Source organism: Ochlerotatus camptorhynchus, unplaced genomic scaffold (assembly GCF_037179485.1).
Source record: "Ochlerotatus camptorhynchus isolate MF236.1 unplaced genomic scaffold, CSIRO-AGI_Acam_v1.1 ptg000284l, whole genome shotgun sequence".
Taxonomy (NCBI): Eukaryota; Metazoa; Arthropoda; class Insecta; order Diptera; family Culicidae; genus Ochlerotatus; species Ochlerotatus camptorhynchus.
Window position 1 is genome coordinate 6,329,326 of NW_027040773.1, and position 26,349 is coordinate 6,355,674.

Below are 26,349 nucleotides of genomic sequence, written 5' to 3' on the forward strand. Positions count from 1 at the left end.
TCGGACCAAAAGAATAACGTGATCGAGAAAACAACTGTCGAAAGCAAGATCGACACCGAAAGTTTTTTTTTTTTTCCTCTGTTCATGCGACCAGTTATTTCAGGGGAAACATGTCAGAAGGGTATAGCTCGAAACGTAAACAATGACTTTGAAAGTCGATTTCTCTTGAATGACCATACACCCACGGAATCTGAATACACCAGCTCATAGAACGAACATTGTTATGTCAGATGGTTTAGTTAGTTTGAGTGGGTGTGTTGTCATTCGTAAGAAACCGACGATCCAAGTCATTGTTTAAGTTTCGAGTTAGACCCTTCTGACATGTTTCCTCTGATTTGATCTATAAGGCTGTCCACGAGACAGTTGCGATCACCTGACTTTTTTGTTTACCAAGAACTTTTGACATATCACAGTAGAACTGGCAGTTTATTATCATATGAATTTCTGCTTTGTTTATGTTTACATTCAGCACCATTAACACCATTAACGCCCCGTAACGTGTGTAGATCACCTTTTCGTGGTACGTTACGGCATGTAAGATCTACCACCGATTCCTAGTCCTGACTACTTCAAACTAGGGGAACAGGATGTTTCAGTAATCAAAGGGACACATCTTAGTCCTTGTTACTTTTTATGACTTGTTAATAGTGATAAGTCCTCGGGTTGCTCGGACCGAGGATGATCTTGAAACAAGGAAAAAATGAGTTTGCTAGTCTTCATCTATGTGATTCCTAATCTTCTATTCGTTGTTCCCTAGTTTGAAGTGGTTAAGACTAGGGTTCTGTTGCATCATTATCTGTGTCATTCCTTAATTTTGTTGCTAAGGAATCCAACTGACAAAGGGGAGCGCCTTTGGAGGGTGTTTCAACACTCCGAAGGGTATTATTAGCGGGACCTTTCAATTAGAGTCGGATCTTTGCAATAAATGCAAGAATGACAACTGTAAAAAAAATCGAATACTTCATCATTTTTCAATAGTGATGGAGTAATACCAACAATCAATACGAAACTAACGATTTTAAATTGGCTCACCACTTTAGTAGCCTATTGGTCCCAAGCAAACGATTAACGTACCCTATTCTAGTTGAAATTCTATTACTACACTATGTTTGTTTTGATTCGCTATGAAAGTTTGACAGATAACATCAGGGGTGTGTGGATTCATGCAGAACATGCAGGGGTGAGTGAAATAGCTTGGGACTGCTTGGGACCGTTGTTCTGGTACTGAGTGAGCCAAAAATAATAATGATTTTCTTCGGGACCCAGTGGTCTTAGAGTTACCTCTATGGTAATACGACATGCACTAAACTAAGGACACGGGATATACTACAAAAGATCAAATTACTAGTCGCAGTGGTGTTAGGTCCCGAACAGAGGAAAAAAACACCAGATCACTCACACAGTCTAGATTTCTAGCTGTCAGTTGCACTGAGAAACGTCTCTTGGATCACCTTATTGTGGGGGTATACCTTAGTGTGCTTAGTTTAGTGCATGTTGTATTACTCCATCACTATTGAGAAATGATTTCTTTGTCATTCATGCGTTTATCGCAAGGATCCGACTCTTATTGTAATTTCCCACTCTTTACACCCTCCAAAGGCGCATCCCTTTGTCAGTCAAAAACGGATTCCTTTACAACAAAATCAAGCAATAACACTGATAATAACCAAGCATCAGAATCCTAGTCTTTACTCTTAACCACTTCCAACTAGAGAACAGTGAATAAAAGATTAGGAATAGTAACTGAATCAAAGATCTTAAAAATCCCTCCAAGAGAGGATTTTTACGTCCAAGATGTAGAAAAAATGAGTCTCTTTTAGCCAGGCAGTTTTTTAAGTTTCAGAAACTCTATGAACATTTTTACATTTTATATCTCGAAAACTTTTGACCAAGCGGCGCAGGTGGTGTAGTGGTAAGCGTCATTACCTCTCCCCCCAGCAGGCCTGGATTCAATCTCAGTCGGCGCCGCCGGGATGTTCTGAGGCATAACATCTCTGATCACGCCTTCCTTCGGAAGGGAAGTAAAGCCGTTGGTCTCCGGTTCATAAGTTGATGAGTCGATAGGTAGGGTCCAGGTGTGGAAGCTGCCTCCCTGGCGTTGGTAGCATTGGTGCTCAGCACGGAAAACAAGATCGACGGATAACAAATCATGGCAAATGGCAATTATATCTACATAGGGGAAATAGATGTAATATCGGCCGAAGTGCCCCTAATCTGGGCCCATACATAAATTCAAAAATCGACTAAATTTTCAATAGCGACCAAAAATATCCATCAGTACCGTCATCTAGATAAAATTGATAAATGGCAGATTTTTAGCGATGGGCCCAATCTTAGATCCATAGGCCAACATTAGAGCCATTTACCCTGTCTATACATTATCAACCCCGGGACTGCGAAATTTGATTAAATGTCTTATATCTTAAATATTCCTCTACTGACTTTTTCAGCTGTTAAAACCCCAGTAAAATCATCTTTGTTTGTAGGACCACGTCAGCACCGGTGTTACATAGTAAATATAGTACATCTCATTACAACGACCCATGTAGTGACTTAGAAGAGTTTCACCCAAACAAAAACCTCTTCTGCGATGCAATTATTCCTACCTAACTAATTGTAATGAATAGCCTGACTGCACTTGCAATTCATTGCGAAGCAAAATAATTTATTTTTCGCACCGTCTTAACGGCTTTGATCCCGAGAATAATTAGAAGCGCGTCGCCTGTATGGGCTCTTGATGATTCCACCATGTGAATCCCTGGGACACACGACCTAACACCATCTGAAAGCGACCAGAAACAAAAGATGAAAGAACCTCATTTCCCACTTAGTTCATTATGTACAAACCATACCCGCTGCTTCTCTAGACCCATCCCTCAAGTAGCTGACGTCACCCACCTCCAGCGTCTTTGGCTCTACGCAACAATCCGAACCATCGGCTCCGGCTCTGGCTCCAAGGACCCACGAGTGCTCGTGGCGTCACGCTGGGGGCTCATAAGACAAAGACCGTGGTGTTGAGTCTGAATACCTGGAAAACTGTTTAATTGAGTTCAATTTTCTTTCATTCTGCTTTTCTTTCTCGTTCGTCACAGTTTTTCCTCGAGATTTCTGTGTTAATTATACGTAAGTGGGGAGCCTTTCGAGGCGTCGGCTTTCATCTTTGGCTGGCTGCTACTGAATATCACTTCTTGTTCTTCAACGGGTGCGGTTTTTCGTTTCATTTTTTTTATCTTTTCTAGCAACAACCAACGAAATGAGTATTCACTACTGTAGGAAAAGTGCACATAATTAATGTAATACTTTACAGTTATTTAGTAGCATCAGCTGAAGTTTGCACAGAAGCAAAACTCACCGAGAGCTTTCGTGACCACGAACTGTAACTCGAGAACCCAATTAGCAGCACGGGGGCAACTCGCGGAAAACCCTTTTCGCCTACGGTGTGCTTAGAGGTGTGATACCAGAACTAATTAGAGCTGCTTGAGCCTCAGCTAGACTTGAACAACATCAAAGTTGGTCTATTCTAACGATTCAAAGCGATTATCTCGAAAAGTGGCGTTGATGATTCGGTTTGATAGCACACACTTCAACGGAATAGCTACTGGAAGAGATTTGTTCCCGCTATTACACGTCTGTAGGGATAATTAGGACGATGGATCCTAATTACGAACTCTACAATGTATCACCTCAGTGGTGATTGCAGTGGATCAAAACATTGCCACTTGACGACCCCTCTGCATCAATTCCAGATTCAGAAAGGCTTGGCTAATGTGGATAAACACACGAAACAATTTTCTTTATCTCTTCATAACCCCTGAATTGAGAGTAATACTACATCTTATTTCCCGGGTTATCCGCCGGAAAGAGCGAATATACTACTCCAGCCACACCTTTCCATTGTCACCTGTAACTCCATCCTATCGGTGATTACCTACCTTTCCTATCGTGTGTGTGAGGCTCTGGCGACAGACAAAATTCCTTAACAGATCCGATGTCTCTCGATATACCTACAGCTACAAAGCTCAAATCATCGTTACCGTCATTATCATCGACACCCTGTTCTGTTTGCTCTTTCGTTCGCTGACTCTACCCTATCGCCGTAACGCACAGTGTGTTGACCCATAGACAAAAATCGATTATTGACTACTGAGGAATGTTTGTAGATTGCTCCTACTATGTAAACAAGCATTGGTATGCATTTAAATATATAGCAACTACTGATACAAGCGTATTAACTGTCAGAATCTAGGATGGATTTTTATTTGGAATTTCTTTATCCTTCACCTTTTTTAACAAACTAGCAAAAATATAATATTCAAATAAAATGGATAATAACAATGAATATACGAAAAGTGTATTTCCATAGAGCATCAAATGAATTTAGATCTTTCATTGTGGTAATTGGAACATTTAATTTGTATAGAAATTAATCTTCAAGAAATGGATTCAAACATTGATGATCGATTTTAAAAAGTTCTTCCGAATTCCACCCTAAAACATGCACACAATTCGACAGTGAGCATGCATAAGGGCGAATACGCGATGATCGATTCTCTTCATCTATTTACTCTTTGCATTGCTACAGTTAAGCGAAACAATTTTCTAGAATTTTTTCAATGCAGAGTAGTAACAGGTTGTATTGGCTATCAAAGGCAACAGCAAACGCACCAAGAAACGTTAAATCTAGCGAGTTATTAACAAAAGAGATAATCGATCATCGCGTATAGGCCCTTATGCATGCTCACTGTCGAATTGTTGCTAGAACTGTTCTTTGAAGGATCGTAGGTACACAGTGTAGCTGCAACTTTTTTCAACTATGTGAGATTTTTAACCAGACAGACCTATTTTTGAAAAGTGGAATATCTTTTTTTTTTGTTTTTTTTTCGTCAATCTTGTTTTTCGTGCTGAGCACCAATGCTACCGACGCCAGGGAGACAGCTTCCACACCTGGACCCTACCTACCGACCCATCAACTCATGAACCGAGGACCAACGGCTTTACTTCCCTTCCGAAGGAAGGCGTGATCAGAGATGTTATGCCTCAGAACATCCCGGCGGTGCCGACTGGGATTGAACCCAGGCCTGCTGCGGTGAGAGGCAATCCCTCTTACCACTACACCACGGGCGTCGCTAAAGTGGAATATCTCTTATAAATACATATACATTTTTCACTCAGTCTGCTCTAATGTATGTTTTAAATGCAATTGTAGAAATTATTTTTAGTTTGTAATAATTTATGTGAAACAAAAGTATTTCAAGAATTTTAAAAATACCATGACGTTTAAGTTTGACATAATCCTCCAGTTTTGATTTTTGTCCGGCAACCCCATACATTCAACGCACTGTGCATCGTGTCATCATTATCCGTTATTTAACTTTTCCGTTTGCACCGCACCATCGACCGGTAACAATAAATTGACGACACTTTGAATTTCCCCATTATCTGGCTTTTCTCAGGATCCGATTTTCTTTCTTGGGTCTTAGATACTTCATCGGTTCGTGACTCGTCAAACTCGTGCAACCGAGAGTAAATTTCCATGGCACCGATTAATGGTTTGATTAGTGATTTTACTTGAACATTAACTAAACTGCATTAGGTTCAAATTCAATATTAACATGTGAAAGTATGTTTTCATATGCAAAATTTAATTCATTCTAATGTAAGGTTGATCCTGCTTACTCATTAAAATTTGGACAAAATTGCTTAAATTCGAATACAGGTAAAAGAAGTAAGCATACAACAACGGAATATACTTAATGATATGGGCATCTGTGTAGAATAAAATGGTCTGTGTAGAATAAAATGGTTTGCAGTCGAGTTACATGATGTACAGTAATCCCTCTATTTATGCAGTGAGTGGTACCGTTCACTCATCGATATTTATCGGCTGCCTAACCTGCTGATTTTCTGTATAGATAACTAGTTTATGGTTAACACTTATCACCTAGAGCTCTCAAGTTAAAGTATGCCTTCCATTAGTTTTGGATAAAACAATGTTTTATGAAATAAGGCCGTTCGCAATGCTGTTGTATTTTATAAGGACTGTTTCAATTTGAAACTAGAACAGAAACGCATTTCTCGCAATGCTCAGTTGCAGTTTCATTATTCGAGCACTATTTTGCACCAGATTTGTAACTGCTCAACTGTTCTGTTTTATTTCAGAGCGAGTTTGAAACGAGGGGGACGACTCTATCTACGATGCAGGAAATATTGTGTTTTGCTGTGGCTAGCTGCGCGTACGCTGAGTAGATAGAAAGAAGATTTATCACGATTTTGAAGATTTCCTGCAAAAAGATGATGCGCGATGCAAGTAGATGCGAGAAATGAAAGAAGATTTTTCGAAGATTTATTCGCTAGTGTGAGATTTTTTGAGCATCTAGAATTGAGATTTAGATGTGTAGCCCCCCTCGGTTTGAAACACGAATGGAACTCTATTTCAAATTTTTGTTTAGAGATGTTTCGAAGAGCTTCACAAACAAAAAACGGAGAACTTCATAAAGAACAGTAAAGTTAATGGAACTTGATGATTACAAACATCTTTTAGAACTGATCGTTGCGCTGATCGTGTTGCTGTTTTGTTTTTGACAGTTTCAAATTATAGAATTGTCGAGTAGTTTAAAACAATTTTGAAACTCAGCATTGCGAACGGCCTAAGATATAATGATAATATCATAGAGGTAACTCTAAGACTAGAAGGTCCCGAAATAACCGGCTCAACTTTTTGGCTCAGATCTGGTACTCTCTTCGGTCCCAAGCTAATCGATTCACCCCTCGAAACATAGGAAAAACCAATCACCCCTCATTTTATCTGTCAAACTTTCATAGCGAATCAAAACAAACATTGCGTAGTACTAGAATTTCGACTAGAATGGGGTACGTTAATCGTTTGCTTGGGACCAATAGGCTAGTCAAGTAGTGAGCCAATTTAAAATCGATAGTTTCGTATTGATTGTTGATAATATTTAGTTTGTGTAAGCAACAAGAAAAGATTTTAAAGTTTGTGTTCGACACATAAATCATGCAAATTCAAGCTGTACATTACATTAGGTCCTAAGTAACATTGAGAGATTCTCTTCGTCAACTTTCTCTTTGTATCCCCACGGCCATGTAAAAACCTTCCCAGGTATTTTCAGCACACAGATTGATAAAAGAAGCTTATATCTAGAATATAATACGACAATTACAATAAGAAACGGGTATGTGCTCCCGAGCCGGAACGAATATCTCGATACCTTAAATTGGTGTAGACGAGCCTGACATAAGAGGTAAAATACCAAAAACTAATACCAAAAAAATGTTCCGACAATACCATTCCAATTCCAAATTATGATAATGCAATAACAAAACAATACCACCCAGGTATTCTTTTGGTATCCAAATATCAATTTTTTGGCGTTAGCGTAAGCGTTAGCGTTGTTATGATATACTTAATAGATTGGATACTAGCGACACTCACGTCTCTTCTGAAATTCTCAGTTAGACTACTTTCAGGAATAATGCCGAGGAGTAATCATTGGTTCCAATCTAAACAAGAGTAACAGAAGCATGACTGTCGCTATTCCCGGCCACGCCCATCTTTACCATAACTAGGGATAGGGAAGGAAATGTTGATGTAGTACTTACTTAACGAGAGGCCACCGACTTAGCGACACCCTCATAAGTGCTACGGAGTTGGAGGGTTGGGTAGGGTATTCGGTTAGGATTCACCTCAAGTTGGCGATGCAACCAAAATTATGTATTGTTTATTTGTTGTTTATTTAATCGCTCGATAGCCGGCTATCGAAAGAACATATTCATTTTGTTTAGTGATCATGAATTTTAAGAGTCAAGACGGGGAGCTTGGGATTAAACCCATGATTTTCTGCTAAGTAAGCAAAAACGATCCCTCCAGGGTCATCGAGCATCTTAGAACCATAACGCTTCGCGACAATACAGGACTACGTTTGCGCTTGATAAGCAAATAGTTTCCGTTTAATATCAAATATACAAATGATGGAGGCGATTTATTGTGCTGTGGAAGAGCTTGGGGTTAAATCCATGATTTTCTGCTCAGTAAGCATAATCGATCCCTTCAGGGTCATCGAGCATCTCATAATCCACAGCGCTTCGCGTCAAAGTACGAATATATGGATGAACTATCTATTATTGAATAACTATTATTTACGATGATTACATGAAAGAAATAAAATATAAACTACAAACAAAACGTGACTACTAAAATCTCAAAAAGATATTCTTACAAATATATTTCACGCAACCAGGAAACTCAAAACCATTAGACGCTATTGGCGTTGACGGCTCTTCGAAAAATTTGCTCTGCCTGCAAATTTAGATAGTTTCTTATGGGAATTTTCGGTGGAGTGAAAGGATAGTACAAAGTCCGCCATGTTTCACGCACAGTCTGACGTTTGCTTATGGATTTTCTCATAGGAGTAAAGAGCTACAGAGTCGCCGTCAACGCCAATAATGATACTCTGCACATGTTAGACACAAGAAGAGGCCAAAAAGCAAGCTTCCGACACACAAAACCCGCCAAGTTCACTTGCAGTCACAATCAACGATTTTACACTAATAAAATTCCACACATTTTTATTGACGAATTTCCATGTGAAATTCCACATGATTTTCATGTGACCACACATAAACAGAATCCACCCAGAAGCACACATGAAATTTATGAGTCAAATGAATAGTATGTGTGGTTACACATGGCTTTTATGTGTACACATATTAAGTATGTGTCCGACACATAAATATCATTTGTTGTGTCCCACACATGAATATTCTTTTTGAATATAAATGTATAATCAAAAATGATTTAAATTCAATAAAAAAATTTAAAATAGTATCAAAAATGATTAAAATTTATTCAAAAAAAGATAATTTTTAATCTAATCAACCATGATTAAGTAAAATTTGGTTTAATTCAAATGTCTATTTTTTAGAAAGAGAGTATTAACAAAGACGTTACTCTAAGACTACACGAAACGAAAATCAATTATTTAATTCATGTGTTTCACTTATACATTTTTGCCAAAGCATCAGCCTTATACATTCCATAAGACAAACCACATAGGTCCTATTAGAATGCATAAAAGGTATGTGTGACCGCTTATACATTTCATTTGACGCATGATCTTCATTAACTTTTTGCAATGCGTCTGCTTATTAGTTGGCTTATACATTTTATGAATAATCAGCAATACAAATTTGCCAAAAGGTATAAGAAGATTTCTATCCGTGTAGAAGGTTCCGTAGAAACGTGCTCAACTTTTTGGCTCAGCTCTGGTACTCTCTTCGGTCCCAAGCTTATCGATGCACCTCTCGAAACATAGGAAAATCCACGAACCCCTCATTTTATCTGTCAAACTTTCGTAGCAAATCAAAACAAACATAGTGTAGTACTAGAATTTTGACTAGAATGGGTACGTTAATCGATTTGCTTGGGACCAATAGGCTAGTCAAGAAGTGAGCCAATTTAAAACCGTTAGTTGCGTATTGATTGTTGGTATTAATTTTTAATCATTCGATATGATTAATCTGTCAAATTGATTAAATTTCAAGCATAGTTTAGTTTATCAGTGTACTATTTTGTCTCCTTTTCTCCTTCTAAAGGCCCAAACGCAATGTGGACGGAAGCGGAACGGAAACCGAAAGTTTGACAGTTGTCACAAATGACATCAAGATGCCTAACCGAAGTCGATATGCTAGTCGATATGCTTCCAACAAGTTTTCAATCCGACAAGTTGGCTTCTTCAGATCGGGTTTTTCCGCTGCCGTTGCCGTTCCGCTTCCGCTGTCATTGCGCTTGGGCCTTAATGTTGTCAACAACGGAGGATCAAAACCACCCAACAGAGGTAGTAAGTGTGGGAACCCAATGTTGAGTATAATCAACAATCAATACGAAACTAACTATTTTAAATTGGCTCACTACTTGACTAGCCTATTGAAATTCTAGTACTACACTATGTTTGTTTTGATTCGCTATGAAAGTTTGATAGATAAAATGAGGGGTTATTGGTTTTTCCTATGTTTCAAGGGGTGAATCGATTAGCTTGGGACCGAAGAGAATACCAGAGCTGAGCCAAAAAGTTGAGCACGTTATTTCGGGACATTCTAGTCCTTAATAAACAAATACCATAAACGAACTGTATCCCGGATGGGTAAACTATCCCACAAATGGTTTGGATGATACCCCGAACACGTCGTTAAGCTCTCTTTTATGGTTATTTTTATTAGGGGTCTTATAGCGAATTTGTTTATTATCCAGGTTGGAACCAGTTCCAACCCGTGTGAACCCGAGCTTATTGTCAGTGCGAACCTCAACCCGAGCCAGGTTACAGAAACAAACATTCACACTGACGTTTGACAGACAACAAGCAGACCCAATCTTGATACCCGAAACGAAAGACTTTTTGTACGAACGCTTATATGAACAAGTTTTTCGTTTCGAGATGCGCAATGCGGCCCCAGGTTGGAACTGAATCAAAAACAAATTGACCACTTTATCAAGCAGTTTTGGCGTGACTTTCTACCAGCGATTTCCCAAAACTGGACCAAATAATTTATATTTTTTATGAAACGCACAAATGTTGGCTACTTTTCTCGACGTTCTAGAAGAAAAAATCTGAAAATAATGTTTTATTTCAAAGTTCGAGTGGTAGTAAACGTCATTTTAAGTGCTCGAATAAAATGGTTAATTCGCTATTATAGTTACCTCTATGCTATAATCATATTTACCTACTTTTGGGTAGAAAGCGAGGGGAAAATTCCATACGAATTGCACACAAGTAAATGAAAACTACTTTGACCCGCATTACCTACTGTTGGGTTCCTGCACTGAAAGTGAGATGAGTGAAAAGAACTTACTTTTGGGTGCTTTTTTCTAAACCGTGTAGCTAAATCGATATTATCATCGTCCTCATCTTAAATATGTGAAAATCTCATGGATTTCTTCCGTTAGATATGTGATAATTTTTTTGGGTGTAGTTTTACGTAATATTTGAAAAGGTGCATTAAACTCAAATTTGGGTAGTTTTATTTTCTAGTGTATATTATGTAAATAATATCTTGCAACCCTGCCAACCAGTGATGAAGAGTAGTGAATGGTATGGCAGCAAAAAGCTCGCTGTTTCTTTCACTCTCACGCTTTCTCGCGCATGTGCATGCATGACGTCTCGTCACAACATACATTAGAATACCACGAGAACGAAAGAGATGCCAAACTTACATTGCCAAACTTTCTCTCCTTGACATCGGCCAGCAGTGGTCGAAACTGCGACGAAAGATTGTACGTCAACTTCAAAATCCGCTGTTCGCTACAAAAATAGTTCTGGATCGCGTGAATCCTCGCAAAGCAATAAAAAAAGGTGTTTCGATTCCATTAAACCAAAGCTCTTTCGAATTATGAGCAGTGCAAGAAAGTGTTAAAAACTAGGTTTTTCTTAATTCCTTGCGAAGGCACTAGAAATACTAGAAACTGGAGTTCGAGGGACGTGCGAGGATCAAAAAGCCAGGCCCGATCCGCAACAAAAGTAGGCAGAAACGAAGCGATTTTGAATGGTGAGTAGTTGTAACCGGGTGTTTCGGATTGTCCCCTGGAATGGTTCAGCGGTGGCCAAAATTCCGGACACGTGTTGAATGGCGCCGTAGGTTCTTGCATGATGGAAAAAATGGAACGAAGTAGGCGACCATTTTTATTTTCTTTTCTCGTCATCGTCTTCTCGATGGTTGTCTTGTTTTGGCTCTCACTCACGCTCACGCGCATTATCTCGGCAACGAGTGGATGAAGAAAAGCTGCTGGCTGATCTGCAGCTCGCCAACGCAGGGTTTGCGATACCTTCATTATTGACGTCAGGATTTTTATTGCTAAGAAGTACGTTTTTCAATTAAGTAAGTTGTTGAACCTATTTTCTTTTATTGATTTATATTTTGAATTCTCAGAGTTTTGAACATCCTTTATTTCATATACCTCTTTTGTTTAATTTTTTGTTTCAAAAATCATAACTTCAAGTCAGTTTTTTCTTGTTGAACTCCCGAGGAGGTTGATTTAGTGTTTTAATATTTACCGTCATATTCCCCTTTTGTTTCACTACAGTAATAGATGGGTCCAAATCCTGAGTATGTTTTGTCAAGAAAGTTGACATATTTTTTCTCAGAAGAATCCATCACATAGGGGCTGTTCATAAACTTCGAAGACTGATTTTGAAAGGTTTTAGACCTCTCCCGGGCGTGGACAACTGTTAATTCAATTTTTCTTTTAATTTGTATGGACCGTAGTCACTCGTCGATCAAAAATAGATGAGTATGGTGCCGCACGATAGGTTTGTTATATTCCCAAAACCTCAGATTTTACATCGTTGATCTGTTCGCAAAAATGTGAATATGTAAAAGAAACCGCCTTCGCATACCTAGCGCACATAAACTAATATACCTAGATATTTAAATTAAAGTCATGTCAAAATAATGTGTAACATTAGGAAGACGAATTTAGAATATTATTGGTACCTTTTATCATTGATATTATTTTTTTGCGATTTTGTACTGCGCTTATTTAAAAGGTAAATCACTTACCTTACACTGTAATTAAGCTTTACATAATAATTTCATAGACTAATAAAACAGTTGCTTTCGTATTATGGTGCAATTTATTAATGTACAATAGGTAATTTCCATACAATAACCTTTTTGTAAACTCGTTTCAAAATTACAACAGACAAAATATTGGCGATGGGTAATTCATGTCTCATGTTCGAGTCAGTCAGCTCCAAGGTTTGCAACATATACAGATTATTTATTTGTTTATCTAGTTTGTTTATTTGGAAGCCTCAATCGCGTTACCTTTACGGAGCCGAACCATACACTTTATTCAACGTGTACGCTTTCTGTAGCCTATTCATGTATTGGTCTCATGTTCGTTTACTATTTTCAACTTTAAATAGGTTAAAAGCTTAATTGAAAATTTACATGCTGATGCACTTTGTTGTTCATTTGGTTTATTTATACTTGTTTGTTCAAATTCTGCAATTAGTTGCCCCTCAGCTGTCGACAGCAGCTGTTGATTATTTTTTTCGGTGTGAACCACGCGATAGCCTGTATTTGATGACCAATATTGTACACTAAGAAAAATTCAATGATTTTTTTATTGTTTCCCGCACATGAATTTTTGCAATGTGATAAACAAATGATATGTACCTATGTGTCGGACTTAATAATATATTATATTATATGTACACATAAAAGCCATTTGTAACCACACATACTATTGGCGATGACGGCGACTCTGTAGCTCTTTACTCCTATGGGAAAATCCATAAGCAAACGTCAGACTGTGCGTGAAACATGGCGGACTTTGTACTATCCTTTCACTCCACAGAAAATGCCCATAAGAAACTTTCTACATTTGCTGGAAGAGCAAATTTTTCGACGGTGCCGTCAACGCCAATTCATTTGACTCATACATTTTATGTGTACTTCTGCGTGGATTCTGTTTATGTGTGGACACATGAAAATCATGTGGAATTTTACATGGAAATTAGCCATTAAAAATGTGTCGAATGTTATGAGTGTATAGTCTTTTCTAAAGAGCCTGCATTTATGAAGAGACGACATCTTATCCATTTGACAGGTCTTCTGCTCGATTGGAATGACTTTTCTTATGACTTTGACAGATAATCCAATTGTTTCAATGTTGACATGTCGTCTCTTTATAAATTAAGGCTCTTTAGTCTTTTCTATATGCGCGAGTATTGATGGTCCGCAAGTGCGAATAACAATAACAAACAAGCTTTTTTGCTAGGGCGAAAGTGAGGATAACAAAAAACAATTGAAAATGAAATTTTGGAAGTGTGCGTGTTTTAAACGTCGGAAAAGTCAATAGCTTTGTTTTATCCACTGCCAGCAGCTCGGTCGCTTTTGTCGCTGCCGTTCGAAGTGATATGTGTGAAATAAAGAGTTCTATCAAGTTCAGCTTCAGTAATGGAGGTGAATGACCACACATGAGCGAAATTGTCAATTTCGTGAAATCACCAGACGCGGACCCGGTTCAAATGGAAACAGCTTATCGGATTGAGGAGGGAAAAGAACTTTTCATAAAGTTTAAATCGGAAAAATCGATGCAACTCGGAAGATTTAATTTTCCATTATTCGAATGGAAAAACAGTAGAGATACGCATGTCGCATGCTGGGAAATACGTTCAATATGTGGCTATGGCTTACCACCTCCTGATAATGAGCTAGCGTAAGTGCTGTGGAAATATGGGAAAGTGAAGCGTGTCATCTGGGAGAAATTTTCAGCTGATATGTGCTTCGACATGTACACAGGTGTGTATACATGGATGTGAAAAAGGAAATTCCCATCTCGCTACATTTCCTCGATCTGAAGGGGAATATATGTTATGGCGGTAATAAGGATAAATGCGCTTCCTTTTGCTAGAAGGACCCCAAGGGGAAAGCTCGGACGGAACCAAAGATGCAACACCAGGACGAAGAAAAGCAGCAGCAGAATTACGTATGCTTGTGCAGTGGCGGAAGGTGCTTATTTGGACAACAACAATCAGGAAACGAAGAAAGAGCTGGAGGCAGTGCTGAGATTTGTCATTGTCATTGACAGACTTTTGCGCGATATTGACAAAATTGTTTTTCACATAGTCAATGATCGACTTGATCCTCAAAAAAATCTTTGTCAAAGTCTCATTCATTTTTTCGTCAATTACAAAGATTCACCTGGTAACAGAAAGGGTAATTTCTTGAATTCTGAGACACATTATTGTTATCCAAGCTGTTCAGGCCGTAGATGCTTGTTCACTTTAATGGCTCCATGTAATTGTTTTCCTCAAGCCATTTAATTTCATTTTAAATTTAGCTAATAAACAAGGGAAAACGAAGTCCAGAAACAGCAGTAAAAACCCCGAATCAAGTACGCGATTGATGGTCTATAAAAAAGCTCGAGAATTAAGGAAGATACAACACAATAGAGATACTGAGGAACAAAGAATGATGCTGGAAAGAAGGAAGTTGCAAGCATGGGTGAAAAACGCAATCAAGCCGTCGCCCAGGGAAAAAAAAACTCATAATAATATGTGTTTTTTAATACTTTTTGTAGCTGAGTAACATGGCTCCATTGAGTTGGGTTTACGACATTTAAGTCTATCAAATACAGTCAACTTTCTCTAGTTTGGCGGAACCCATGGCCCACTTAGTGCAAGACTTTCGTCAGTTGGGCTGAGCTGTCATAGCTGAGAATTGGTTGAGGGATACTCTAATTGTTTTTTATCGTCAAAATCGTTTAACAATTATCCAAATTGTTCATCCATGAACCCCTCGAATAGGAATTAGCACTGACAGAAATGAAGTTTGACTTCGATTTTGGTGGGCTACAGGCCAACTAACGGGGTAATAGAGGTAACCCTAGGTCCCAAAGAAAAGTGCTCAAATTTTCGGCTCAACTCTGGTACTATCATCGGTTCCAAGCTAATCGATGTACCCCTCGTACTAGAATTTCAACTAGCATGGGATACGTTAATCGATTTGCTTGGGACCAATAGGCTAGTCAAGTCGTGAGCAAATTTTAAATCGATAGTTTGGTATTGATTGTTAATACAGATGTGCAGATATTTTTTTTAAATACACTATTGACACTGTTGATGGAATCCAGTTTCCATACAATTTGTTTTACCACTTCGTAATTTCACAGGAACCCATCTGGTGATCTCCTAATCCTAATAAACAAATACCATAAACGAAGTCTATCCCGGATGGGTAAACCATCCCACAAATGGTTTGGATGATACGCCGAACACGTCGTTAAGCTCTCTTGTATGGTTATGTTTAGTAGGGAATGGACCAAACTCAAAATGAATCTGCATGTCTGCTGCAGAGAAGCAAGCATCTCATTTAATTTTCACTTCTCTATGACTTCTGAATGGCCAGTGCCAGTGAAAACGCGAAGTGGATTGATTCCATAAACCTTTACCTTAATTGTGGCAACACTGGCCAGTTCGTAGTGAGAGAGAGAGAGAGCAAAATCAGGAGGCGAGCTGTCACACCAAAGCAACCGAGTGAAAAACCCCACACATCACGAACTCACTTCGCTGACCCGCACAGAAGAGTGGCGTACTGTTGTTTAGTGAGCAGCTCCTCATCTTGTTCTGTCGTGAACTTGCCAACGTAATCATCGCTATTTTTATTTTATTTTTCTACCTAATTGTGCGACTTTTTCTGTTCTTCTACTGGATGCAGAACATTTGCGAATACGATTACGGAAACTGCAGAGTTGTTCCTTGGTGTTCACATTCGATAATCATCTGCCAAAAAGTGGCGAAAACAAAAGGTGAACCGTGTTTTGACTATCCACTATAGCTATTTTATAGGGTTGCTTATCAGTAGGTAGTGATTTTCGCTTGTACAAATGAAAAGAAAAAAAATAGCAATCTGGGAGATGATAAGAAAGCAAAAAAAAAAAGAGTGATGCAAAAATGGCGAATTTACGTTTTTTGTTCGTTGTGGTGGCCTCGAGAAAAATTAATTGAATAAAGTGTCCCACGAAATAGTGAAGGTCGGTAAAATATAGGGCGCATACTAAAGTGCAGTTTTTTTTTTTTTTTTTCCTTCTCGGCGTTTCTAGATGGCGTTGAATATTGCTGTTCCGCTGACGACCGTCGGAGATCTGATGGACGGCTTCGGACTTCTGTCGCCGATTTCACCACTCAGCGTCGATTGCCTTGGTGTTGCCACGGCCGGAAACCACGGTAAGAAGCAACTGGTCTCGCCCGTTGGCAGCGAATCGAGTGGCGTCAGCTCTCTGGATTCTGATGAGATTAAGGTAGGTGTGATAAGGAAGCAATGTAGGTGTTGTGTACATCAGGCTATTCTGGCGACACTTGTGGTACACTCTTTCCGAATGAATTCGTATATCCATTTACCCGCCTTGGGTGTGATTCTCGAGCTAGTGTTAATCTGCAACCCATACGAGTATCTGAAATTACTCCTACCATATCTGCTTCGGTAAGGTCTGAGGAAGCAACCTAATATGTATCAAAAAGATGGCTTCTTGACAGAAGCATGTGCACCCAGTCCTATCTAGATCAAGCAAGAGCACTATCTCTTAATTTGGGAATCTAGTTTGAAAATATGCTTTGCTGGCATTTTAACTCAAATCTGCACGTCAGATATTTTAACACAGCAATCTGATGAAGAAAATGACTTCACTGTCATATTCTCCAATTCAATGAAAATGATTGAAATGTCTCGATTGTAGAACTCAATTTAGACTATTCTAACACTAGCTCACAACATTTTTTCAACCACCGGTTCTCAAGGTTTCCTAACTGGGATATGGTATTGAAGAATGGAAAGATAGTCAAGGCTTGTAAATGTAATACATTGGTACATAATGAACTTTTTGGAATCTTCGTACCTAAACCCTTTACGGAGTATATCTATGCATACACATTTTTAAAAATCAGGATGTCGACTACTGAAGAAAATTTAAATTAATTAAAAGAATGTTCGCGACGCAGTCTGCATGGACTGTTCCTTTAATTATGTCAGTCAAGCATTTGATTAGGGTAAAACTGCACATACTTACCTCTAATCAATGATCCTAAGATGCAACGTTCCAAAACTAATTAAGAAATATCCAATAACTACCGAAACATTGATGAAAATAAGCCAAACGAAAAAATCCTCTCTGTAATAAGAATTAACTTTTATTTTTCGTTTCGTTTGTAACATGTCAAACAATGTTTCTACTTCGTGCTGGAATTTTATTTTGATAAACTTAGGAATAGAGTTCTTAAAAACAATCAAATATCATCTTTTACTGACTTTTGTATGATTAGTGATAATTTTCTTAAGTTTAGCCAACTGCGTCACTTTTCAAAAGGTCCTAAGTAACACATGTAAACAAACTATTGCTCTTCTATCATTGTATGTGATACTAAAACAACCATCCAAATTTTCTTTAATTTATTTAAAATAATAATGTCCAATGTACAGTTTGAAATGATGGGTACCTGATTGTTACTTCGGTCATTGGACTGCCTTACATGATTGGTATGTGGAAGAAACATTAGAAACAATGATGAAAACACACTTTCCATGTTCAATTACCAACATAAATTGAAGACCAACATACACGTGCAGCGCAAACTGGCTCTGAAAAAATCAGAACGGAAGTTCAGAGATCAAAAATTGCCAGGAAAGACGCTCGTAATCTGGCCAATAGAATTTTTACAGAAAAACGAGTCGAATGGGCGATTGATTGTTTTGCACCTTTCAAATCACCAGGTAGGGGCAGAATTTTTCCAGTACTGCTTCAGAAAGGAAAAGGAACTTTGACACCCATTCTAACAGGCTTGTTTAGAGCAAGCTTAACACCCCTATTCTGTATTTCGTTTCGAACGAAATTCTCATACAAAAAAATATTTTTTTGTAAGAGAATTTCGTTCGAAACGAAATACAGAATAGGGGTGTAAAGCAAACCCCACACGCATCAATATATTGACGCGAAGGGGAATTATTGACAATAATATTGATGATGTGAATTCAGAAATATTGTCAATCTCGATATATTGACGTCAATATAGAATGTATTGACAATACGATTATTGTCAATAAAAGTAATCGTGTGGGGACTTGGCGTCAAGTAAAGGTTATATATATATTTTTTTTCCTCTGTTCGGGACCTAAACACGTAACACGCTTGTTACAAAACTAGAAAAATCTTTCGAATCAAAAGAAATGTCACTAGCAGCGTTCATTGATATTGAAGGAGCATTTGATAATGCATCTGATAACTCCATGAAAAACAATATGTTGAAGCGTGGATTCGACAAAAGCATTTGATAATGCATTTGATAACTCCATGAAAAACAATATGTTGAAGCGTGGATTCGACAAAAGCATCGTTAGGTGGATTAATGAGATGCTTTCTAAAAGAGAAATCTTGGCAAATCTTGGAAGCTCATCCATAACAATTATAACTGTAAAAAGTATCCTCAAGGAGGTGTTCTTTCGCCTCTTTTATGGTCTTTAATAGTTGACGGACTTCTCAAAAACTTCAAGATAATTGGCTTTGCAGATGACATAGTCATAATAGTACGAGGAAAATTTGATAATGTAATTTCAAATAGAATGCAAACTGCTTTAAATTATGTTTCGTCTTGTAAACCCTTCTAAGACCACTATAGTACCGTTCACACGGAAAAGGAAATTTTATATAAATAACTTAAAATTGAAACACACTTCTTTAGAACTTTCACGAACAGTCAAGTATCTGGGAGTCATTCTTGACAGTAAACTCAACTGGAATTCACATATAGAGCAGGTTGTTAATAAGGCAATAAATGCTCTTTGGATAAGTAAGAAAATTTTTGGTAGGAAAAGGGGCCTAAAACCAAAAATGATCCACTGGATTTATTTGACGATTGTGAGACCCAGAATATCCTACGCATCATTGGTTTGGTGGCCGAAAACTAATGAAAAATCAGCCCAGAAGCTAGGGAGACTGCAAAGACTTGCTACTCTCTCAATAACTGGTGCGATGAACAGCACACCGAGTATGCTCTACTTTATCTGCTTCCGTTGCATCAATTTATCCAATTAGAAGCTGAAAGGAGTGCTTTAAGGGTTCAACGAACAAAGTACTTCCTTGAAGGTGATCTTACAGGACACCTTAGTATTTAAAAAATGTTTGATATTGATTCTCTCGTATTAAAAAATGAAGACTGGATGGAGAAAAAATATAAGTTCGATCGTTTGTACAATGCAGCAGAATTTGATCGTATTGTTTGGGAAAGTGGGGGACATATACAGACGGTTCAAGATTGAACAATCGTGTGGGAGCAGGGGTTACTGGCCAACCGTGTTCCAAGCAGAAATTCAAGCAATTCTTGAATGCTATGTAATATATGGTAATATGCTTGCGCAGAAATTATAAACATTCGAATCAGTGGCGTCGCCCTAACCTCAATCGACCTGTTCAACAACTCTCAAAACGTAAACAAATAAAAAATATTACTTCCAATGCATACAATTCAGCGAAACTAGAATAGCCTGTATCTTTTGAAACGGATTTGAATGTAAACATGATCCCAAATAACGTTTTCAAAGTTGTTGAACAGGTAAAAAGTGAGGCTACGCGACACCACTGATTCGAATATCTGCATTATGTCTGATAGTCATGCAGCATTAAATGCTTTAAAAACAGCAACATGCAATTCAAAACTCGTATGGGAATGTGCAATGTCACTTCAAAAATGGGCCTGTCAAAACCAAGTAAACCTATATTGGGTTCCTGGCCACTGTGGAATTGAAGGGAATAAAAAGCCGACACGTTAGCCAGGCGATCATTTCAACAATTCATAGGACCAGAACCATTCTGTGGAGTTTCTACTTGTTCTCTTAAAATGGAGATCAAGAAATGGAAAAAAAAAATAAAAGTGAAGACCAATTGGAACAACACTTCCATTGCTAGGTAGTCGAACCGGTTCATAGTTCCGAACATTTCAGTGACTAGCAAAATTCTTGAGTTATCAAAGAAAGACCTCAGTGTCTATACTGGTTTGATAACAGGACATTGTCCATGTAAATATCATTTGAAGTTAATAGGAAAACTTCAAGAGGATATGTGTCTATTCTGTGGCATAGAAAAGGAAGACTCTGAACACCTGCTATGCTCTTGTGCAGCAGTCTTCAATAAAAGGCGTATTTTTCCTGGCTGGAAAAATGCTTTTGGTCAGTCTAAGTCGGTCGTTTAACAAAATAGTGATACGACATAACTGATAAAGCAATATAAAAACGGGGAATATCACAATAGATCAAAGTAATGATCGCAGTGGTGAATATACCCAACACGGAAAAAACATGATTGGTGCTCATTTTCTAAAGGCGAGGCCTAACCTAAAGTTAGGTACTCTACTCTGAAATCTGTGAAAGGGAATCTAGTATCATGCAGAACAAAACGTCTCATTGATTATGTCATTGAGAAAAATCGTCGAATGTAACGTGTCCCATGTACAACTTGGCTAGTCAAAACGTCTTATAAAGTTTTTTTTTCTATATTGTAGCATGAAATTCAAAGTAAATTGTGATTTTACCGTTTCTACTGAATTTTCAACGTTATTATTCACTGACTACATTAAAAATAGTATTAGTATTGGGGCCTCCCTAAGCTCAGTCGGTAAAGGCGCAGCTACAAAGCAAGACCATGCTGAAGGTGGCTGGGTTCGATTCCCGGTCCGGTCTAGGAATTTTTCGGGTTGGAAAATTTCTCGACTTCCCTGGCATAGAAGTATGATTGGACTTGCCACAAAATTATAGCAATGCAAAAATGGTACAGGCATCGAAAGCTCTTAATTAATAACTGTGGAAGTGAATCTAGAACACTAAGTTCCCAGACAACCAGAAGTCGCATAACAATGTACAGAGAGTATCGTAAATAACTACAGTTTAAGTCAACATCGCATATAAGTATGACATACATCGCATTGTGTTTAAGTTAAATCGTATAGAATGCAAATTTGCGACTTATATGCGATTAATCATTTTTCCATCGTACTGTACCACAAATTAAATCGGATTACATCGTAAGGCTTTTCAAATTGAATTTGTTATGGCAGATTAAATCGTATATGATGCCAAATCAACTCGTTTAATAAGAAATTAAAATTTGTACGTATATGGCCTCCACTTTTGTAGGTATAAGCCCTTTTTTGCATTCTATACGATTTGATTGTTTGTATATATGTTTGTATATCACAGAAACTACTTTGAATATACGTGCATTCTGGTTGCCTGGGTTGAGACCACGCAATAAGCTAATATGCGATATGCAATAAGCTTGAAATGCGAAGAAGAAGATGATTAAAAATAGTATTGCAAAATGTATTGTTTCTAAACAGTTAAAATAATAATCTGCCGAACTTCAACTTCGATATTTCAAAATGGCCATGTACCATGTACCATTGGTCTATTTGAAAAGTGACGCGAGAATTGTACTAGAATGATATCATTGCTGAGATCCAGAGACCACGGCTGGCCCACAGGCCGCGCGTTGGGCAGCGCTGCTGTAGTATGTATCATGTAGGCAGATTTTATAGCTTCTAATTGGTACATGCTTAGTTCATAATTCACCCTGAATTATTGTTTGTGCCGGTCAGCTTAAATTGCATTGGACATTTGGGTGACATTTTATTCGTTTTGGGATAGAGATTGAGCTTGTCTTCTTCTTCTTCGCATTTCAAGCTTATTGCATATCGCATATTAGCTTATTGCGTGCTCTCAACTTAGTGTTCTAGATGCACTTCCACAGTTATTAATTGAGAGCTTTCGATGCCTGTATCATTTTTGCATTGGTATAATTGTGTGGCAAGTCCAATCATACTTCTATGCCCAGGGAAGTCGAGAAATTTTTCCAACCCGAAAAATTCCTAGACCGGACCGGGAATTGAACCCAGCCACCTCTAGCATGGTTTTGCTTTGTAGCTGCGCCTTTACCGACTGAGCTAAGGGAGGCCCCAGATTGAGCTTGTATTATTATTAAAAATAAGCTCTCCTGATGTTCAATACGGTTACCAGAAGTTAATATGCACGCAATGATGTGCAGATTAACGGGGGTCTACGGTATTTTCAATATGACTGTAAATTATGTTCAAAGCTTTGTCTTGACTGATGTTGTCGTATCCACATGTTCCCGATTAAGTAATTGTAATACGAGGTTAAAAGTTACAGCTACCTAGTGAGCACCATAGCTCGAGTCTTTCAGTATTGTGTATTACAGGGAGAGCCCAACCGTATTAAGACCACAGTTGGTTAAACTCTCGATAACAATAAAAATAAAAATCGACACCCTGAAAATGTGTATGCGTATTTATACCTATTCCAGTTGTTCACCATTAAACACAAACCGACCACGTGGTCCATAGAAGTGCTCTAAAGGGATTTTTTTTGCATGATCCATGACTTTGTCGCGTTGGTCTTATGGAGACAAAGCCATGGAATGCTTGAATGGTCTACTTAGAAGTTTATTCCGGCCATTAAAAAATATCAAATAGGTATCCAACCAAATCTCTGAGCGTGGCATGATTTCTGCAGCATGATCTACCTTTTGCTTACGGCACTTTTGACATGAAATCCGCAGAAACCGGCCTCGCCACCAACTACACCAACGGAAGAAGTGGAAAGACCAACGGCCAGCTCTCCGCTGCCACCGTCTTCGACGATCGATTCCGACACGATTATCGCCGCTCCGGAAGCCACCGAAAATAAATCGTCAGGCTGCTCGTCGACCCGTTCCTCGCTTTCGTCGACGGATAGTATCAGCAGTGATTGCAACAGCTCGGAGGAATCGACCCCAGTTGATGATTTGCCCGAACCGCAACCGACCGTTCCGAAGGAGGTCAAAGTCGTAATCGGTGGTCGTAATGTGCTTAACCTTATGGACAACCTAACTTCGCCAGGTCACTTCCGTTTGCAATTCGCTCAGCTGCCGGAGAACGATAATATCCATTTCTTTCTGGACAATCGCTCCCAGTATCATCGCTTGGGAGCGAACGGACACATCCAGGAGTACACTATGGTTAACTGTAAATGTTGTGATTTTCGATATCCGGTAAATGGAACATCACCGACAAGCGGAGGGGTGACAACGCCCATTGGTCAAACCAACTGGGCAACGACGGTCCAACAGCAACATCAGACACAACTACAACAGCAGCAGCCGTTCCAGTGGAACAGCTTCAACAATTACGATAGTATTTCAAGTAGGAGTAAATTGGGTCTTAACGTTGCGGCCAGTGCATTTAACAAAACATTCGGGGGTGGTAACAACAACAACAACAACAACAACAATGGCAGTCAGTATTTCCGAAGCAACAATGCCACTAGTCTCTTTGGAAGGGATTCCAACCGCAGCAACAGTAGCGGCAATTTCCTCAACAGCAGCACCAGCACGTACAATAACCATAAATCATATCAACAGAGCTTCGGTACATCTAACAACAGCAACAACAGCAGCAAGTTCAACACTCCTTACGGTAACTACCAATTCCAACAACAACAGCAGCAACATCTGCTCTCAAAGAACCAACAGATGCGTTTCGGTAGTGGAAATGGTAACGGTTCGGGCGGATTCAACGCGTCCGCAGCGGTCGCTGCCGCCACGGCTATGGCAGGACAGAACATGCTGAACTTCAACGGCAATTTCAATGGAAAAAACAACAACAATAACAACAACAACATGTTTGCTTACTACAAGGCCATGATGAACTAAAGAATTCCGTAATTCCAGTATACACCGAGGAAGTAATCGGTGTCCTCGTTAGATTGTCAAAATTCAGCGCGCCATTGTGTGGCCTCTTCATCATCGTCTTCGTTATCACATAGATAGATCGTGCGCGAGAGCTAAGCACCTAGTGTCCGGACGTAACATAGTTCCTTTGAGCCTGACGAATCCTTCCAAAAATCAGTGTTGTAAGAAACCGGCTTGACCAGCCCAACCGACGCAAATTACGAATGCAGTGGAACGAGAGGTTGCTATCTAGATCAACACATTACAGTTTTATTTTTAACTTCAGGATATTTAAAAGCAAGCCAACAAAATCCGTTGTAATTATTTTACATACAAACACGCAAGCATACATTTATATATATTTTAGAATAATTGACTTTGCATAAGAAATCAATGTTGAATTTTAGTTATTTATTATTGGTATTGATGTCGATTGTATTTCCAAGCAAAATTCATGCTAGATCGAGCTCCTAAATATTAGATTCAATTTATTTGTTCTACCATTTTTTTTTAATTTTTCCAAGCATCAAGAAGGCAGCAACGGATGTATCGATCGAATGTCGCCCTATTATTATTTTTTTTACTGGAAATATGATGATAGAGAATTTATACTACTAGACAGAGGAAAGGATCTCATAGTCAATCAGTTGGATTAAGATCGAAACGCAAAAAAAAAACGAACCGAAAAACTGTAGGTTAAAAATTTAGGGCACAGCCTTTAGATAAAGACAGAAAATAATGTTTCCATCCCGTGGCTTTTTTGCGCGCTTTATTAGTAATATAGTTTTGAATGTACGGTATAGGCAAAAATCGGTAAAGATAAATAAAGGAAAAATTTTATCACGAAGAGAGCTAGACGAAGCAAGTGTGTGCGTATAAGTTTTGAAGCAAAACGATGCACCTTTTATTTTGAAATCAATGAAATCAAAAATCAACCGTTCAAGAGTCATATTGGCCACCACCCGAACAATGAATGTGTACCTAGTTAATTAATCGTTAGTTCATTTCGACCGTTTCCGTCGCAAATTGATTCGAGGAAACGCACACACTTACATGCACACACACAGGCGAATGTGTGTTCTGCTGGAAGCAGAATCATAGTGAGATTTCAGCTTACTTGCCATTTTCAGGGATTCTAACAAAGAAAGAGAAAAGTGTTTCAAAGACCAACTCTTAAAAAAAAAAACAGAAGGCAGCAACTTAGATACAAAACAACAAGCAGTTAAATGACAAAATGCCAAAATCTAGTAGTTTACGATGAAATTGTGTTTTTTTTTTTCTTTCTTTTTGATATTTAGTCGGAAAGTAAAATAAGGGAGAAATCTAGAGCAAACAATACTCACTGCATTCGCGTAGTACCACCACTACTCACACAGTATAAAGCTGAGCAACACAATAACTATCTCAACGGGGGAACAAGAGAGAGAGAGAGAGAGAACGAACCAAGCTTCCAATTTGATTGATTGTGGGATGCACGATTTTTTTTTTCTTTATATATAATTTTTCTTCGTTTTCCTTTTTATCTGCCAATCTGAATCATTCGTGTGCTAGGAGTTTGTAGAAAGATTTTAAGTAAAAGTCATATTAGCTGATAGGGACAAAATTCAATACAAAGCAAATGTGTACATTTCCGAAGGATTGTAGACTTAGGATAGAAAAAAAACGTCAGTTTCTGAAATTATTAATAGACTTTAAAAAAAAACGTTTCAAAAACAACAACTAGATGGCATCTTTTTAATTTGCTCCACGCAAGGACTGAAAGCGTTTCTTAAATCGGAAATTTATTGAAAGCTTAAAAGGGATATCCGTTTACTATTTTATTCTACCAAAAAAGAATCGATCGAGTAACTTGAATTGAGCGTGTTATTTGTTTTGTTAAACGAAAAAAATATTTAATTATATCGAGTAAAAACCGTCTAATGAATAGTGAGTATTTATAATAGCAGCGTCCTATTGAGAGGATCGTATAAAACATGAAGCAAACTAACCAGTAGAAGCGTAAGAATGTGCTCAAAATGACTAATCGTTAAAGTAATCCAACATGATTTGCGTACCTACCACGA

The 26,349-nt window shown here is 38.4% G+C and overlaps 1 protein-coding gene across 2 annotated transcripts; it reads left to right on the top strand.

The window, feature by feature from the left end:
• The first annotated feature begins 11,281 nt into the window (after positions 1-11,281).
• Positions 11,282-26,034, top strand: LOC135706561 (probable inactive serine/threonine-protein kinase scy2). 2 transcript variants are annotated; one of them, XM_065228211.1, is made up of 3 exons: positions 11,282-11,559; positions 16,622-16,819; positions 23,138-26,034. In XM_065228211.1, exons 1-3 carry the CDS (start codon positions 11,557-11,559, stop codon positions 24,266-24,268), a joined length of 1,332 nt encoding a protein of 443 aa, XP_065084283.1. In that variant the 5' UTR covers positions 11,282-11,556; the 3' UTR covers positions 24,269-26,034. The 2 variants fall into 2 exon arrangements, with proteins under 2 accessions (XP_065084283.1, XP_065084284.1); XM_065228212.1 differs by lacking the exon at positions 11,282-11,559 and adding an exon at positions 15,956-16,327.
• The last annotated feature ends 315 nt before the right edge of the window (positions 26,035-26,349 follow it).

What these genes read in the sequence shown, in the direction of transcription:
- LOC135706561 (XM_065228211.1), top strand. An exon ending in TGGATTCTGATGAGATTAAG is followed by an intron (nt 16,820 to 23,137) that starts GTAGGTGTGATA and finishes TGAAATCCGCAG; the next exon opens with AAACCGGCCTCGCCACCAAC.